The following is a 19,178-nucleotide window of genomic DNA, read 5'->3' on the forward strand; positions in this document are numbered from 1 at the left end:
TTTCCTAATCTAATTCCTCCAGCATCACTCGTTTTGCTTTTGGTGGTGTTCATTTTATATCCTCCTTTCAAGACACTATCCATTCCGTTCAACTGCTCTTCCAAGTCCTTTGCTGTCTCTGACACAATTACGATGTCATCGGCGAACCTCAAAGTTTTTATTTCTTCTCCATGCATTTTAATACCTACTCCAAATTTTTCTTTTGTTTCCTTTACTGCTTGCTCAATATACAGATTGAATAACATCGGGGAGATACTACAACCCTGTCTCACTCCCTTCCCAACCACTGCTTCCCTTTCATGTCCCTCGACTCTTATAACTGCATCTGGTTTCTGTACAAATTGTAAATAGCCTTTCGCTCCCTGTATTTTACCCCCACACCTTCAGATCTTGAAAGAGAGTATTCCAGTCAACGTTGTCAAAAGCTTTCTCTAAGTCTACAAATGCTAGAAACGTAGGTTTACCTTTCCTTAATCTTTCTTCTAAGATAGGTCGTAGGGTCAGTATTGCCTCACATGTTCCAACATTTCTACGGAAGCCATACTGATCTTCCCCGAGGTCGGCTTTTACCACTTTTTCCATTCGTCTGTAAAGAATTCGTGTTAGTATTTTGCAGCTGTGACTTATTAAACTGATAGCTCGGTAATTTTCACATCTGTCAACACCTGCTTTCTTTGGGATTGGAATTATTATATTCTTCTTGAAGTCTGAGGGTATTTCGCCTGTCTCATACATCTTGCTCACCAGATGGTAGAGTTTTGTCAGGACTGGCTCTCCCGAGACCGTCAGTAGTTCCAATGGAATGTTGTCTACTCCGGGGGCCTTGTTTCGACTCAGGTCTTTCGGTGCTCTGTCAAACTTTACACGCAGTATTGTATCTCCCATTTCATCTTCATCTACATCCTCTAAAATTCCATAATATTGTCCTCAAGTACATCGCCCTTGTATAGACCCTTTATATACTTCTTCGACCTTTCTGCTTTCTTTTCTTTGCTTAGAACTGGGTTTCCATCTGAGCTCTTGATGTTCATACAAGTGGTTCTCTTATCTCCAAAGGTCTCTTTAATTTTCCTGTAGGCAGTATCTATCTTACCCCTAGTGAGATAAGCCTCTACATCCTTACATTTGTCCTCTAGCCATCCCTGCTTAGCCATTTTGCACTTCCTGTCGATCTCATTTTTGAGACGTCTGTATTCCTTTTTGCCTGCTTCATTTACTGCATTTTTATATTTTCTCCTTTCATCAATTAAATTCAATATTTCTTCTGTTACCCAAGGATTTGTACTAGCTCTAGCCTTTTTACCTACTTGATCTTCTGCTGCCTTCACTACTTCATCCCTCAAAGCTACCCATTCTTCTTCTACTGTATTTCGTTCCCCCATTCCTGTCAATTGCTCCCTTATGCTCTCCCTGAAACTCTGTACAACCTCTGGTTCTTTTAGTTTATCCATGTTCCATCTCCTTAAATTTTCACCTTTTTGCTATTTCTTCAGTTTTAATCTACAGTTCATAACCAATAGATTGTGGTCAGAGTCCACATCTGCCCCTTGAAATGTCTTGCAATTTAAAACCTGGTTCCTAAATCTCTGTCTTACCATTATAAAATCTATCTGATACCTTTTAGTATCTCCAGGCTTCTTCCACGTATACAGCCTTCTTTTATGATTCTTGAACCAAGTGTTAGCTATGAATTAGTTGTGCTCTGTGCAAAATTCTACCAGGCGGCTTCCTTTTTCATGTCTTTGCCCCAGTCCATATTCACCTACTACGTTTCCTTCTCTCCCTTTTCCTACTACCCAATTCCAGTCATCCATGACTATTAAATTTTCATCTCCCATCACTATCTGAATAATTTCTTTTATTTGATCATACATTTCTTCAATTTCTTAGTCATCTGCAGAGCTAGTTGGCATATAAACTTGTACTACTGTAGTAGGTGTGGGCTTCGTATCTAACTTGGCCACAATAATGCGTTCACTATGCTGTTTGTAGTAGCTTACCCGCATTCCTATTTTCCTATTCATTTTTAAACCTACTTCTGCATTACCCCTATTTGATTTTGTGTTTATAACCCTGTAGTCACCTGACCAGAAGTCTTGTTCCTTCTGCCACCGAACTTCACTAATTCCCACAATATCTAACTTTAACCTATCCATTTCCCTTTTTAAAATTTCTAACCTACCTGCCCGATTAAGGGATCAGACATTCCACGCTCCGATCTGTAGAACGCCAGTTTTCTTTCTCCTGATAACAACATCCTCTAGAGTAGTCCCAGCCTGGAGATCCGAATGGGGGACTATTTTACCTCCGGAATATTTTACCCAAGACGACGCCATCATCATTTAATCATACAGTAAAGCTGCATGCCCTCGGGAAAAATTACGGCCGTATTTCCCCTTGCTTTCAGCCGTTCGCAGTACCATCACAGCAAGGCCGTTTTGGTAATCGTTACAAGGCCAGATCAGTCAATCATCCAGACTGTTGCCCCTGCAACTACTGAAAAGGCTGCTGCCCCTCTTCAGGAACCACACGTTTGCCTGGCCTCTCAACAGATACCCCTCCTTTGTGGTTGCATATACGGTACGGCTATCTGTATCGCTGAGGCACGGAAGCCTCCCCACCAACGGCAAGGTCCATGGCTCATGGGGGGAGGCTTAACAGCATACAGAACAGCATAATGTTTACGATGGAAGTAGAAAAAATCAGGTACTTGGCTTTCCTCGATATTCTGATAAGGAAGAAAACTGATGGCATGCTGGGACATTCTGTCTATAGGAAAAAGACGTACACAGACCTGCACCTGAATGCCAACAGCTGCTATCTTCCAGCACAAAGCATATCAGTGCTCACCACCCTGGTGCACACAGCAAGAGACATGTGCGACAAAGAGAACCTAACCATCGAGTTGCAGAATCTGAGGGAAACATGACACAATAATGGCTACTCAGAGACACAGATAAGACGAGCTGTCCAGCCGAGCAAGGAGAATGAGGAAGACGATGAGGAAGAAGACACAAAGCGTCTGGTGCTTGTTCTGTATCCTGCCCACGACCAAACAACATTAAAACCATTTTCCGCTCATTGGCTAAAATGAAAAAATATGCTCGGCTCAATGGAAGACGAACTAGGACTATCGGCACCTGGACTCTACAGCTACAGTTTGCAAATGTGGCAAGCAGTATATCAGGCACACGCAAAGAAATACTTCGTAGCGCCGCTCAGAACATGTGAGAAATGTTCGCCACGGCCGAACGGACAATAATGCCATGGCAGAACACAGAATCAACGAAGACCATATGTTTGATTTTTTAACAGACACAGATGTTGTGCCAGGCGAACGGGTTCTGGAACTCGATCATCAGGGTGCGTGATGGTCTTATCAACTGGGATAGTGGGTTACAATTGAGCTCCGCATTGAATGTAGCAGTAGCAAGAACACATCAAGAGCGCTCTAATGTGAAAGCGGTGAAGGCAGCAGAAGAAACAGACAGGCAGCACCACGACGCCACTCCGGGAATCCTCCCCTACCCCTACCTCCGTCTGCAGTATCCCTTCCAGACGTCCATGAGTGACCCAACCATTTCAGACGGGGCAGAGAAGGCTGCAGTTCAGAAGCTATAAAAGTACGAACTGGAAGTGAAGTCCACACTTCGCCTGAAGATGAGGTACAGGAAACTTGTCGTAACGTCGCTGGAGAACGACGCCTTGACTCGCCTGACAGGACTTCCTTACCGTAAAGATTGTGATTGTTATTGGAGATGTGTGTCATGATATGTTACCAGTGCTATTTTTATTATCATCATACTATCATAATTCTTTAGTTTAAATATTTTACACATTGTTGTTATCTGAACTGTTGAGTATCAATTCTAAAATCGTTATTGCTGGTGTTTATTTTATGTGTGTACAAAAACGATGGTTGTATGGTCAAGCTATAAAATCTAACTAAAGAATCGATATAAATAAATCTAGTTTTCTCGCAATAGACGACGCCCTCTTACTGATGATGTCCATCGACTATGTTCTGTTGTTAAATGAATATGTCGTTACTAAGTTATCTGCTTGTTAGGCATATAGAAGATGTTCGTTAATTTAGAAACATAATCAACATCCATAGTTACACTACTGGTCTTTAAGGTTGCTACACCACGGTCATGGCGTGCTACAGACGCGAAATTTAACCGACAGGAAGAAGATGATGTGATATGCAAATGATTAGCTTTTCAGAGCATTCACACAATGCTAGCGCCGTTGGCGACACCTGCAACGTTTCCAACCGATTTCTCATACGCAAATAGCACTTGGCCGGCGTTGCCTGGTGAAACGTTGTTGTCGTGCCTCGTGTAAGAAGGAGAAATGCGTACCATCTCGTTTCCGACTTTGATAAAGGCCAGATTATAGCCTATCGCGGTTGGGCTTTATCGTATCGCGACATTGCTGCTCGCGTTGGTCGAGATCCAATGACTGTTAGCAGAATATGGTATCGGTGGTTTCAGGAGAGTTATACGGAACGGCGTGCTGGATCCCAACGGCCTCGTTTCACTAGCAGTCGAGATGACAGGCATCTTATGGTTGTAACGGATCGTGCAGCCACGACTTGATCCTTGAGTCCACAGATGGGGACGTTTGCAAGACAACAACCACCTGCACGGACAGTTCAACGACGTTTGCAGCAGCATGGACTATCAGCTAAGAGACCAATGCTGCGGTTACCCTTGACGCTGTACCACAGACAGGAGCGCCTGCGATGGTGTACTAAACGACGAACTTGGGTGCACGAATGGCAGAACGTCATTTTTTCGGATGAATCCAGGTTCTGTTTACAGCATCATGATGGTCGCATCCGTGTTTGGCGACATCGAGGTGAACGCACATTGGAAGTGTGTATTAGTTATCACCATACTGGCGTATCATCCGGCGTGATGGTATGGGGTGCCATTGGTTACACGTCTCGGTCACCTCTTGTTCGCATTGACGGCACTTTGAACAGTGGACGTTACATTTCAGATGTGTTACAATCCGTGGCTCTACCCTTCATTCGACCTCTGCGAAATCCTACATTTCAGCAGGAAATTAACGACCCAATATTGCAGGTCCGGTACAGGCCTTTCTGGATACAGAAAATGTTCGACTGCTGCCCTGGCCAGCACGTTCTCGAGATCTCTCACCAATTGAAAACGTCTGGTCAATGGTGGCCGAGCAACTGGTTCGTCACAATACGCCAGTCACTACTCTTGATGAACTGTGGTATTGTGTTGAAGCTGTACCTGTACACGCCATACAAGCTCTGTTTGACTCTATGCCCAGGTGTATCAAAGCCGTTATTACGGCCACAGGTGGTTGTTCTGGGTAGTGATTTCTCAGGATCTATGCACCCAAATTGCGTGAAAATGTAATCACATGTCAGTTCTAGTATATTTGTCCAATAAACACCCGTTTATCATCTGCATTTCTTCTTGGTGTAGCAATTTTAATGGCCAGTGGTGTATATAGAGGCCTGTTCGGGGAATGTGAGGTGCGATCGGGCGCGAAATGGAATCTACATTTACCATCCGATGAAGCTTTGCACAGATGTGTTCGGCAGTGTCTCTAGTATTCTTGTCGATCGCGTCACGCCGCTCTTTAGAGTTCTGTAAGCCAATGACCACGTAAACATACTTAGAACAATAGTGTCTCACACGAATATGAGGGCCTGGTGAGAGATTTCGGCCGATATCATGCAGCCCATGTAACATAACTGTCACACCTTTCCTAACTGATGGCACTTTTCCGCCGCACTCCTCAGGGGCAATGAAGATGCCCCTGTGGCGTTTTAGGTTGGTATGTGTTTGATCCCCCACAATATAGCCCCTGATTTTCTCACCCTGAGTTTCATCTCTGCTCACGTAAACTGCTGGCTATGAAGAAAACATTTTGGCACAGACAAAAACATTTTGGCAGATCGTCATAGAGAATTGGTGGAAAGCCCAGGCGGCTGCCTCCTATGATGAGGGTATTGGAAAGTTGGTAGAACACTACGGAGCGGTGATTATGTAGAGAAGTAGCTGGATGGTGTTGCTAACTGTTGTAAATAAAATATTTTAAATTTTCACAGTGGTTTCCATTTCGTGACCGATCGTACCCTATTTTCCGAATATCCCTCTTACATACTCCGTAAGCCACCGTAAGGTGCGTGGCGAAGGGTACCCTGTACCACTACTTGTCATTTCCCCTTCTGTTCCACTCGCAAACAGAGCGAGGGAGAAAAGACTACCTGTACCGCTTTGTGTGAACGCTAAATTTTCGTACCTTCATGGTCCTTACGCGGAATGTATGTTTGCGATAGTAGAATCGTCTGGCAGTCAGCTTCAAATGCCGGTTCTGTAAGTTTCCTGCATAGTGTTTCTCGAAAAGGCCGTCGCCTTCCCTCCAGGGTTTCCCATTTGAGTTGCCGAAGCATCTCCGTAATACTTGTGTTGTTCGAACATACCGGTAACAAATGTAGAGCCCGCCTTTGAATTCTTTGATGTCTTTTTTCAATCCGATATGATACGGATCCCAAACACTCGAGCAGTACTCAAAAATAGGTCGTACCAGCGTCCTATGTGCGGTCTCCTTTACAGTTGAACCGCTCTTTCCTAAAATTATCCCAATAAATCGAAGTCGACCATTTATTTGCCTTCCCTACTAAAGTTATCACAATCTCGTTCCACCTCACATGGCTTTGCAACGTTACACCCAGACATTTAAACGACTTGACTGTGTCAATCAGGACTCTAGTGTTACTGCATGATGATGTACTATCAGGACGTGGAGGTAGGAGAGCTATTGACAGACAAGTCGCAGAGAGGCTTTGATGGAGAATATGACATAGTGATGTGGAGCAATATGTAAAAAATTTACATTCATTGTGCACAATGAACAAATTTGAGCCAGCAAAAGATACAACTCTAGAGATTGCCATAATCGGAGATACCTTCTCATATGAAAGGAATTGATGTGTTAGGGCCATTTAGAAGAATTTTTATAGGTAATATGTACTTATTGACGATGATCGACCATTTCTCAAGATACCATGTAATGACAGCAGCCCGCCTTTGAATTCTTTGATGTCTTCCTTCAATCCGATACGATACTGATCCCAAACACTCGAGCAGTACTCAAAAATAGGTCGTACCAGCGTCCTATGTGCGGTCTCATTTACAGTTGAACCACTCTTTCCCTAAATTCTCCCAATAAATCGAAGTCGACCATTTATTTGCCTTCCCTACTAAAGTTCTCACGTGCTCGTTCCACCTCACATGGCTTTGCAACGTTACACCCAGACATTTAAACGACTTTACTGTGTCAATCAGGACTCTAGTGTTACTGCATCGGAACTTAACACGTTTGTTCTTCCTAGTCTTCCTCATTAGCTTACTTTTTCCACATTATGGCTAGCTGTCATTCATCACACCAATTAGAAACTTTGTCTGTCTTTTGTCTTCCTACAGTCACTCAAACAACCGCAGAATGTTGCCAAACTTGTCTGCATATATTTTATGTATGTAGAGACAACAGCGGTTCTTTCACACTTCTCTGAGGCACTCCTGACAGCTGCTGAAACACAATTCAGAGACTCAAGGTTTAGTACAGACATTGCGACTGTGTACAGTGTTCATTAAGAAGTATTACCAGCGAGTGATACCTTTGTTCTTACGACCTACACGTGTGCGGTACTACACTAATTTCTCCACACTCCAAATAACGTTGTTAAGTAGTGTGTGCATTCAATTTGCTCTGACTGAGCGACGGGAGGGGAAGCTACTTCAACGTGCAGCCACAAAGTTACATCAGGCGAGTTATACGCTTGGAGAGCTTCAACATCCTAGTGACCTTAGAGGAATATCTAGCTGAATTTCCGAGCAGAAAAGACTCGCGGTGCAAACAAGCCGTCAGAGGAAATTCTTATTCGAAAACCTTGTGCGAAGGCACGCGTCGCTACGCAGCTCTGCAGGTAAGTTATTAGGCAAAGCACTTAACGTCAGAGAGGCGAGCCTTAGCATTCGGTCGCAGGCGCCGGAGACCGGGGTTTCCGGGAAACGTTGCGGAAGATATACTCGCGCTCGTTGACTTTACGAGCCTGCAAATATGTCACCGCAGGCGGGGCGCTGCGCGCGCGTAGCCGCACCGCCGGTGGCGGTGATGGACGCCCGGGTAAACGGGCTGCGAACGCTCCGCGGGTCCGCACCCCGGCGGACAAACTGCCACGTCACACCAGCGGCGCAGTAGTGCCCCTGTACCTGCCTGCTAGCCACGTGAGCAGGGGCTTAGCGGGGCGGAGGAGAGCCAGCTCCGGTTCACGGTGCAACTCAAAAAAAAAACACGTCACTGCATACATATCAGCTCGTATCCACCGTAGATGACGTCAACAGCGCAGTGGGGCTCGTGTAGAGAAAATTCCGAAAAAAAAAGAAAATGCGACTGATATTATGGCAAACGGTACACTCAAAAAATATGTTCCACATCGTGTATAACGTGAGTATGACAGAAGGACTGAAACAGACACAGAGAGTGGTGAGACAGGTAGGGAGGAGTCGCAGCGGAATTCAGCTCAAGCACACGATGCACCATTCAGCAGAGTCCGTGCAGAGGGCGGAACACGCGTGGGGAGAGCGGTAGTGGTGGGGGTTCTGGGCAGGTGCTGTAGGGGAGATGCTGAGCGCTGGAGGGGAAGCGCCATTCTAAACTGGAGCCCACATTCACATTTTTTGTAAATATTATGGACCCTGCACAACCACAACACTTACATGGTGACCATTGAGGTGCGTGTACTGTAGGACCTTCGGTACACACACCATCAGATTAGTTGACTTGTCGCTCTAGCGAAGTAGGCGAGTGTCAGCAATATGTCTCGTGGTCTTATTGTGGCCACTTGCACGCTTAGAGTAGCAGATTGACGGTGACCAACTTTAAACAGAACTTGATTAATTTTCACACACATTTATTAAAATAATAACAATCATAAAAATAACTTAACTTCGTTCTGGATGCTATTTACAATTGACAATCTGAAGTTCCTTTGGTCTTGGTACGTTAATCTTATTCTCACATATCTCTGATACTTGACAAAGTGTCTATACATTTATCTTCATGGCTATGTACAGGAATATGATAATCTTATTAGGCGCAGACTGAAACTTGACTACAGACTGGTACAGTCAAATGCAGACTGAGGCAGACTTATGCAGACTGACTAATCGGAGGTCTGTACACTCGTTATAATACCTCGATCATTCAGGTATCACTGCCCGAGTGCGATCCGCGAGGAGAAAAGGTTCTACGTTAGCAGCAATCTCATTGGCTGCGTTACATATTAATACGCGGATCAGCGGAAGCAGAATTTGGTCCGTCTCTAAGACAGCGTCCTCTCATAGTGCGGAGATGGACGATCGCTGCGCCTGACCTGTTGTGCTTTGCGGGGCGCGCTCTATTGTGAAAGTTGTGTACGTGCTGACTATGCGGAACTATGTGCACAACAACAATTCAAAAAAATTTGTCATCTGTGCTTTGATTAGTATGTAAAAAGAATTATGCCGAAAATGCAGCAATTTACTTTCGCCTGGCTTGGTTGGTGTGGTATCGATAGCTACGATACTACAACGTAGATGCGCTCTGCTAGGTTGGCACTACGACAGACACCGACGACAGCGCCCTCTAGCCAGAGCAGGAGAGCTCTACGAGCTCCACTCCACATTCTACCCATTTCATCAAGAGCAGACGGCTTGGAAACATCACTTGAACCTCAGCTTGCTATTCAGACTAAGTACTACTTACGACAGGTCTAAGGCTTCTCTCATCTATGCAAAGTTATGTGTTCAGTTAATATTGTGATATAGTAAAACCATTTATAAGAGCAGTACCGAGAGATTTTCACCATTTCCTGCTCCTAGTCACTTCCTGCAATTAGGCCGACCTTTCAGTTTATAGGAGTAGTCCCACACTCTGCCTTCCAGGCGGGATACAAAAGTTGGTTGGTTGATTTGGGGGAAGGGACCAAACAGCAAGGTCATCAGTTGCATCAAATTAGGAAAGCACGTGAAGGAAGTAAGCTGTGCCCTTTCGAAGGAACCATCCCAGCATTTGCTCAAGTGGTGCAAATGTCTCTAAGCACTATGGGACGTAACATCTGAGGTCATCACTCCCCTAGACTTAGAACTATTTAAACCCAACTAACCTATGGACATAACACACATCCATGCCCGAGGTAGGATTCGAACCTGCGACCGTAGTAGCAGTGCAGTTCCAGACTGAAGCACCTTGAACTGCTCGGCCACAGCGGCCGGCCCGGTATTTGCCTGAAGCGATTTAGGGAAATCATGAAAAACCTAAGTTAGGATGGCCGGACACAGGCTTGAACCATCATCCTCCCAAATGCGAGTCCAGTGTACTTACCACTGCGGCGTCTCGCTCGGTCACCTGGCTTGTTAACCATTTGTAACTTTCAGAGAACTATTGTGAGTGGCAAATTTCGCGTAAGATATACACATTTATCTTGTTGTCTTGTTATTATTTGCTTTCTTTGCCAAAATACAGCAGAATATACACACTCGCATCTCACTAACACGTTGTGCGGTCGCAGTTATGTCAGAAATATGGAAGAGTGCGTCATTAAGTTTATTATGTGAGGAACTGAGGAAAAGTAAGGTCAGCATTTTATGAAAAAGCACATCCTCGTTACAGAATAATGGTTGAATGTATATAATAAACGTAAGTTGCTGTGTGGGTGCAACATAATTATATCCGATTTTCAGCCCGGAAGCTATTTCGTGAAAAAATAGGTGTGTTAGATATCTTGTTCATTTGTTCGAAAAAATAGCAATGCATAAAAACTCCAATTTGCACAAAAATGCGATGCAGAGAGTAGAGAAAAAGTTATTTCGCTCTGTCCCTAAACTGTAAGTAATTACGTACGAAACAACAAAATTCCACAAAAGCTTGTCTTTCTTTTTGCAGACAACTTATGCACTTTATTATTATTGTTATTGTTATGACTGTTATTATTATTGACAGTTTCTATTAGTTTTATAAACATGTTGGTAAGTATAATTGTTATACTGCAGTTGTTACTAATTTCACACTCTCACGATAATGATAATAACTCCGAGGAGCGTACGGAACGATGCGGGAGACCCGCAGCGCCGACTACGCAAGTTCCTAGCGGAGGTGGTCTGCCTCTGCCTTCCTCCGACCGCAATGGGGATGAATTATGACGACGATGACACAACAACACCCATACCCAGTCATCTCGAGGCAGGAAAAATCCTCAACGCCTCCGGAAATCGAACCAGGGACCCCGTGCGCGCAAAACGAGAACGTTACAGCAAGACCACAAGCTGCGGAGTCATGCGTTTAGGTAAGCAAATCAATACAAAACGAACAAATACCTCATAAATGTGCAAGCAGACGATAGTTCCTGATGTAAGCGAATATCGGACACAAAGTATTGCACCGCAACTGAAAATCACATCTGATTGTCTTTTCTAACAAAGTGTTTTTATGACTTGCTGAAAAGTAATTCCTTCGCATATGTCATATGAAAACTCTTCAAGCTTTTGAAATACAGCTAACTTTATCACCAGTCTACATGTTTATTCTTCATGGCTACATGTTCGTTTTTATCCACATACCAGCCCTGGTGATGAACATATTTCTCCCAAAAAAGACCAGTTTGTTAATGCCGTCACTGTAGAATGTCTGATTTTGCTAACGGAGTCAAATTCTCACTTCTGCTTATATCGCTTTATCAGTATCAAAGTGAAGTCCTCGAAGGAGTTCTTTAAGTTTTGGAAACAGATGGAAATCGCATGGGCCCGAGTTGGGACTGTAAGGAAGAACGGTGAACCCAAGGCGTCGCTGTTCTCGTTTTCATGCTGAAGGAAGGGAGCTCCAAACGTGGATTGAGTTTTATGCGGTCAGAAACTCTATTACACTGTATTACAGCACCCTGTTCCTCAAGCGCCGCCATAGTTTGTAAAACACTACCATCTTACACACTACGATTTGGAGCCCTCTAGCGACTGAGGGTTGCAACTTGCATCAGCGAGCGGGAAAGTGGACCGAGTAATATGCATGACGTGTAATATGTCATCCGATATTGAGAACAGAATAAAAAATTCAGAGATATTACGCTTACCAGATCCCCATATAAAGCAAATCAATGAAAATACACTCCTGGAAATTGAAATAAGAACACCGTGAATTCATTGTCCCAGGAAGGGGAAACTTTATTGACACATTCCTGGGGTCAGATACATCACATGATCACACTGACAGAACCACAGGCACATAGACACAGGCAACAGAGCATGCACAATGTCGGCACTAGTACAGTGTATATCCACCTTTCGCAGCAATGCTGGCTGCTATTCTCCCATGGAGACGATCGTAGAGATGCTGGATGTAGTCCTGTGGAACGGCTTGCCATGCCACTTCCACCTGGCGCCTCAGTTGGACCAGCGTTCGTGCTGGACGTGCAGACCGCGTGAGACGACGCTTCATCCAGTCCCAAACATGCTCAATGGGGGACAGATCCGGAGATCTTGCTGGCCAGGGTAGTTGACTTACACCTTCTAGAGCACGTTGGGTGGCACGGGTTACATGCGGACGTGCATTGTCCTGTTGGAACAGCAAGTTCCCTTGCCGGTTTGGATGTACCGTGCACTATTCAGTGTCCCCTCGACGATCACCAGAGGTGTACGGCCAGTGTAGGAGATCGCTCCCCACACCATGATGCCGGGTGTTGGCCCTGTGTGCCTCGGTCGTATGCAGTCCTGATTGTGGCGCTCACCTGCACGGCGCCAAACACGCATACGACCATCATTGGCACCAAGGCAGAAGCGACTCTCATCGCTGAAGACGACACGTCTCCATTCGTCCCTCCATTCACGCCTGTCGCGACACCACTGGAGGCGGGCTGCACGATGTTGGGGCGTGAGCGGAAGACGGCCTAACGGTGTGCGGGACCGTAGCCCAGCTTCATGGAGACGGTTGCGAATGGTCCTCGCCGATACCCCAGGAGCAACAGTGTCCCTAATTTGCTGGGAAGTGGCGGTGCGGTCCCCTACGGCACTGCGTAGGATCCTACGGTCTTGGCGTGCATCCGTGCGTCGCTGCGGTCCGGTCCCAGGTCGACGGGCACGTGCACCTTCCGCCGACCACTGGCGACAACATCGATGTACTGTGGAGACCTCACGTCCCACGTGTTGAGCAATTCGGCGGTACGTCCACCCGGCCTCCCGCATGCCCACTATACGCCCTCGCTCAAAGTCCGTCAACTGCACGTAAGGTTCACGTCCACGCTGTCGCGGCATGCTACCAGTGTTAAAGACTGAGATGGAGCTTCGTATGCCACGGCAAACTGGCTGACACTGACGGCGGCGGTGCACAAATGCTGCGCAGCTAGCGCCATTCGACGGCCAACACCGCGGTTCCTGGTGTGTCCGCTGTGCCGTGCGTGTGATCATTGCTTGTACAGCCCTCTCGCAGTGTCCGGAGCAAGTATGGTGGGTCTGACACACCGGTGTCAATGTGTTCTTTTTTCCATTTCCAGGAATGTATGTTCCTTCGTAGATGCTTTGCGTCAATAAAACCAAACGCTTATTGTGGTACATATACGTATTATTTATTAGCTTGCACGGACTAATTTAAGTATTTCTAGTAACTGTAGTTCAACTTAAGGCAAGACTTAACATGAGTATGATCCACTGAAAATGTAAGATACTACCATGAGGATGCAACTAAATGAATGTATCTATTTGTCAGAGAGAGGGTGAAAAAAGATTTGCACAACTTCCCGGTGATATTGTGTGAAAGCATCGCTCAATGTCTGTGCGTTTCAGAAGCGCCGCTGCGTCATTTAGTCCTAACTTCCATGAGCGACATTAAGTTCGCGTGACGCGTAATTTGCTCTTTAGTCAAACGTCGTTGCCTAATTAAAGCGCACCACGTTACGAGAGTATTTAAGCACCTGCCTTCTTCCATTCATGTTGTTTGCAGGTAATTATCTCTCTTCCAGTTCGCAAAGAAAAACACAGCTCTATATAAAACTTGCTACTCTTTTTTAGAAATTATGAGGAGAACTAGAAACTGTAACAGCGTATGACTTGCGTTGAAACATTAAATGGTTTCAGTTCTTCTGTAACATCAGATTCGGTAGAAACTTCTAGCTTTCGTCAACTGCCTTTATCTCCTTTTTCAGATGTAATAAATGACAGACATCTGGAAGCATCCAGCGAAGACGAGGCTTTACGGACGTTCTTCGCATTATGAGACCTGAGGTCTTTGCAACCGATAATTCTTACACCAAATGTCAGTGATCAAATGTACTGACTGCTCCGTACATTTAAAAGCCAGAAATGAACTATCTAATGAAGGTTAACCCGGAGACCACAAGGGACAGTGTATAAGCATTAAGAGATCAAGATTGTAGAAAGATGGCCCCTCTCAAGTTTTACCACTCCCTGCAAATCTTTGAACGTCGTGTAACTTCCTCGCAGTTTCTGCAGTTGGTTGCACCACTTTCAGTATCCGACAATGATTCGGGCTCCCCGCTCAGCCCGAATGTCGACATGGAGAACAGGTCAGACGTACTCGGGATGCATTCTCCATCTGCAGTTTTCTCCCACGCCAGGCGCCACTGCAGCAAACATGTCAGGTGGGCCTACCGCTGACCAATCAGTACATACCACGGCCCAACAGTTGCCAATTAGTCTCCTAGTTCTCTGAAGTGCCTCGCCCCGAAAAATTTCGGTGCAAGACCTGTTTAGAGTCAACATTTAATTCCAGCTACAGCCAGTCACGTGGGGCTATCTCGGGCGATGTGCTAATCAACTGAACCGCTGGTCAACATTTAATTCCAGCTACAGCCAGTCACTTGGGGCTATCTCGGGCGATGTGCTAATCAACTGAACCGCTGAGTAGTATTGTTGAGTAGTATTGTTGACATTACGTCCAAACGGTCCCTTAAGGCGCTAAGTGTTTTAAAAAGTCTTAGTCACTGTACATGGGGGGCAGACAGGACTTGTCCACTCCAGTTTTACAGGACATTTGTGGTATCTCGACTAGATTATGGGTGTAACGTGTATAGATCTGCGAGACCGTCTTACTTAAAGATGTTGGACGTGGTACACCATGAAGGGATTCGGTTGGCCACTGGGACGTTCAGAACAAGCCCCAATACAAAGCCTCAGTGCAGGGGCTGGTCGACCACCATTCCAAATAAGGCGACGGCTACTTACTGTGCGCCAGGCATATAAAACGCTGTCCACACTATACACACCTGCTCGGCCTCCAATGGAAAGGCTATTTCGTAACCCGCAACGGGCAACGAGGCGATACGGGATTTGTACACAGGATTGCCGGTCTTACTGTTATACATTGCGGTTGTAGCAGATTTGCACCCTGGTCCCTCCAGAGGCCCAGATTTATTTTTGACTTGACCAATTTTAATAAAAATAGTACCCCAGATTTTACATTTCTTTAACATTTTATATGCGCGTCACTGCAGAAGATAGACATGCTACATTATGCAGATGATATTGCTATCTTCACGGAGACAAAAGAAGATTTAGAGGAAGTTCTCAGAACAATGGAAAAAATTTTATGCAATCAGTATGGAATGAGAATAAACAAGAAAAAGACTAAAGTGACGGTATGCAGTACAGGAGCAGAATAAGAACCTCTGAGAATAAGAATTGAAAGAGAGGAGCTGGTAGTGATACAGGAATTTACTTACTTGGGAAGCAAAATCACAAGGGACGGTAGAAGGCGGAAAGAAATTGCGAGCAGAATACAAGAGGCCAAAATGGCATTTAATCGGAGAAAGAACTTACTCACCAGCAAGAACATGTCTGAAAATAAGGAAACGTATAATGAAAAGTTTCGTTTGGAGTGTGGAATTATACGGATGTGAAACTTAGACAATTGGAAGAGAAGACGGCTAGAGAGCCTGGAGATGTGATGCTATAGAAGGATGATGAAGATCAGATGGAGAAACAAAGTAACAAATGAAGAGGTGATTAGAAGAGTACATGAAACCAGATTTCTGTAGACCCACATCCAAAAAAGAAGAGACAAACTTGTACGGCACATCCTGCGACACAACAGCATCACTGGAACAATAGCAGAAGGAGCTACTAAGGGAAGTAACCGGAGGGGGCGACGTGCAACAGATCGTGAATGACGTTGGATGTAACACATACGTGGAAATGAAGAGGAAGGCAGACAGAAGAGAGAAATGGCACCCTGCTGCAAACCAACCTCAGGGTTGAACACTAAAAGAAACAAAAGAAAAATCACGGTTTCACAGTAGTGTACATGTGAGCCCCAGACAAAGGAACCCCCTTGGCTACTCGATAGTGTTCCCCGATTATACCATCAGGATTCGCCTTCGCGATGAGCATGCCTTTTTCTCAGTAGAGATCTAAGCGGTACTGAAGGCATTGGAGGAGATGAGCCGTATTCAGGGCAAACGGTTTCTCATCACCTCCGATTCCGCTAGTGCCTTTCAACTGTTACAGAATCTGTGCCCAGTTTAGAAATTGACCCAGATGGTATACGACCAATTGTAATTGCTCCAACAGCAGGGAAAACAGGTGTCATTCTGCTGGGTGCCAGGGCATGGAACCGGCCGATCGCACTGCCAAGGAGGCCTGCAGAGGACAGGATGCGGCACAGTGTCCTATTCCCTTGCAGATTGTCGTTTCTGCGCTACACAGGAAGTGCATGCAGTTGTGAGAGGAGGTTCAAATGGCTCTGACCACTATGTGACTTAACTTCTGAGGTCATCAGTCCCCTAGAACTTAGAACTACTTAAATCTAACTAACCCAAGGACATCACACAATTCCATGCCCGAGGTAGGATTCGAACCTGCGACCGTAACGGTCGCGCTGTTCCAGACTGTAGCGCCTAGCGCTCTGCTACCCCGGCCCGCGTGAGAGGAGGAATGGCTGGCCGTGGTGCACAATAAGCTGCGGTTGGTGAAGTCAATAACCCATCCCTGGCGTTTCTCCAGGGAGTTGCTCAGTCAGGATGAAACGACCCTCAGACGTCTTCGAATTGGGCACTGCCCTCTCACTCAGCTTTCTACTCCGGTGAAAGGATCCACCGTTTTGTAATGCTTGTAGCGTGCACATCTCTACCCGCCATATTTTAACAGAGTGCATTTTATACCGTGATGCAAGGGCCACAGCAATTATTGGTGGGAATTTGCCATCTGTTTTAGCTGATGATGAAACGAGTTAAAGTTTTAAAGTATTGTAATGCATCTGGAATCACCCAAACTTTTAGGCTGGAGGTTTTAGTGTGTTGCAGAGTGGCTGGCTCCTCCTTTCTTGTTCTTGCGGTCACCCTATCACACCCATCTGCTGTATTGTTTTATCTGCTTCTCCCACTTTCCTCCTGTTTAGCTAATGTTTTAATATTGATGCAGTGCTTCTTTCCGTGCTGCTGTGCGGGTAGACACATTGTTTTTCAATTTTCGTTACTTTTATTTTATGTGCTGTTTTGTATTCCTGTTTAGTGTATTTTACCGATACTCGTCTCAAACTGTTTTTGCACGGGCGCTGAAGACATTGCTGTCACGCGCCAATACCAATTTATCGATCCATCCATTCATTACGTTAAAACATTCCAGCCGGACGAGGTTTGCTACACAGATCACAGCCGGCGGGCGCAGAATCGCGAACGCAAATTCTCTTCAGGCTCGAAACGAGAAAAATCGGATCCCAAAGTAGACTGTATCCGCCAACGTTGAGAACTTTTGCCTGACGTAGGGCTTCTATCACCGCATTGTACTTCCATTCCACGCATTCTGTATACACTGAGGAGCGAAAGAAACTGTTACACCTGCCTAATATCGTGTAGGGTCCCCGCGAGCACGCACAAGTGCCACAACATGACGTGGCATGAATCCGACTAATGTCTGAAGTAGTGCTGGACGGAACTGACACCGTGAATCCTGCAAGACTGTCCACAAATCCGTAAGAGTACGAGGGGATGAAGATCTCTTCTGAACGATACGTTGCAGTACATCCCAGATATGCTCAATAATGTTCATGTCTTGGGAGTTTGGTGGACAGCAGAAGTGGTTAAAGTCAGTAGAGTGTTCCCGACCCATTCCGAAGCATTCTGGGCGTGTGGGGCGTGGAATTGTCCTGCTGGAATTCTCCACGTCTGTCGGAATGCACAATGAACATGAGTGGATTTCGGTGAACAGACAGGATGCTTACGTACGTGTCACCTGTCAGATACGTACTTACACGTATCAGGGGTCCCATATCACTCCAACTGCACACGCCCCATACGATTACAGAGCCCTTACCAGCTTGAACAGTCCCCTGCTGACATTCGGGGTCGCCGTCCGGGGCGGCCGAACGGCTCCAGGCGCTACAGTCGGGAACCGCGCGACCGCTACGGTCGCAGGTACGAATCCTGCCTCGGGCAGGGATGTGTGTGCTGTCTTTAGTTTGGTTAGGTTTCAGTAGTTTTAAGTTCTAGGGGACTGATGACCTCAGATGTTAAGTCCTGTAGTGCTTAGAGCCATTTTCTGTTCGAAAATTCGCAAGTTCCTGATGTGGTCCGTCGCAATACAGAATACGCTTGATAGAAAAAACAAATGCCGACATGATAATAGTTCGTTGCTGTAATAATCATGATACATTTTGAACTCCATCACTGCAGACACAGGCTCAGCAGTGCGATGAAAACAGAATTTTAAACAAGTTGACAAATCTCGCCAATGGCGGATCCGAAGCCACATACGTCCTTTGCGTATTCTCCGCAATTGATATGAATAATATTCTGAAATTGACGAGTTAACGCGTCAACATTTAGTAGAGAACGACTTGATTGTTAATGTACAGTAAAAATGGTCTTCAAATAACATTACATTATTAATCACGAAGTGGCGGCAGTACACGTGGCAGATAAGATGCAGAAGAGGGAGAAGGACAAGCCGGCCGTTGCGGCCGAGCGGTTCTAGGCGCTTCAGTCCGGAACCACGCTGGTGCTACAGTCGCGGGTTCTAATCCTGCCCCGGGCATGGATGTGTGTGATGACCTTAGGTTAGTTAGGTTTCAGTAGTTCTAGGTCTAGGGGACTGATGCCCTCAGATGTTAAATCCCATAATGCTTAGAGCCATTTGAATCATCATTTGAAG

The 19,178-nt window shown here is 45.6% G+C and overlaps 1 protein-coding gene across 1 annotated transcript in view; it reads right to left on the reverse strand.

The window, feature by feature from the left end:
- Nucleotides 1-7,547: 7,547 nt before the first annotated feature.
- The window catches only part of LOC126273262 (caseinolytic peptidase B protein homolog), a 36,137-nt gene continuing 24,506 nt past the window's right edge, over nt 7,548-19,178 (reverse strand). The window contains 1 exon segment of the mRNA XM_049976806.1: nt 7,548-7,578. Coding sequence (XP_049832763.1) covers nt 7,548-7,578 — 31 coding nt within the window.

This window comes from Schistocerca gregaria, chromosome 5 (genome assembly GCF_023897955.1).
Source record: "Schistocerca gregaria isolate iqSchGreg1 chromosome 5, iqSchGreg1.2, whole genome shotgun sequence".
NCBI classification, from domain to species: domain Eukaryota; kingdom Metazoa; phylum Arthropoda; class Insecta; order Orthoptera; family Acrididae; genus Schistocerca; species Schistocerca gregaria.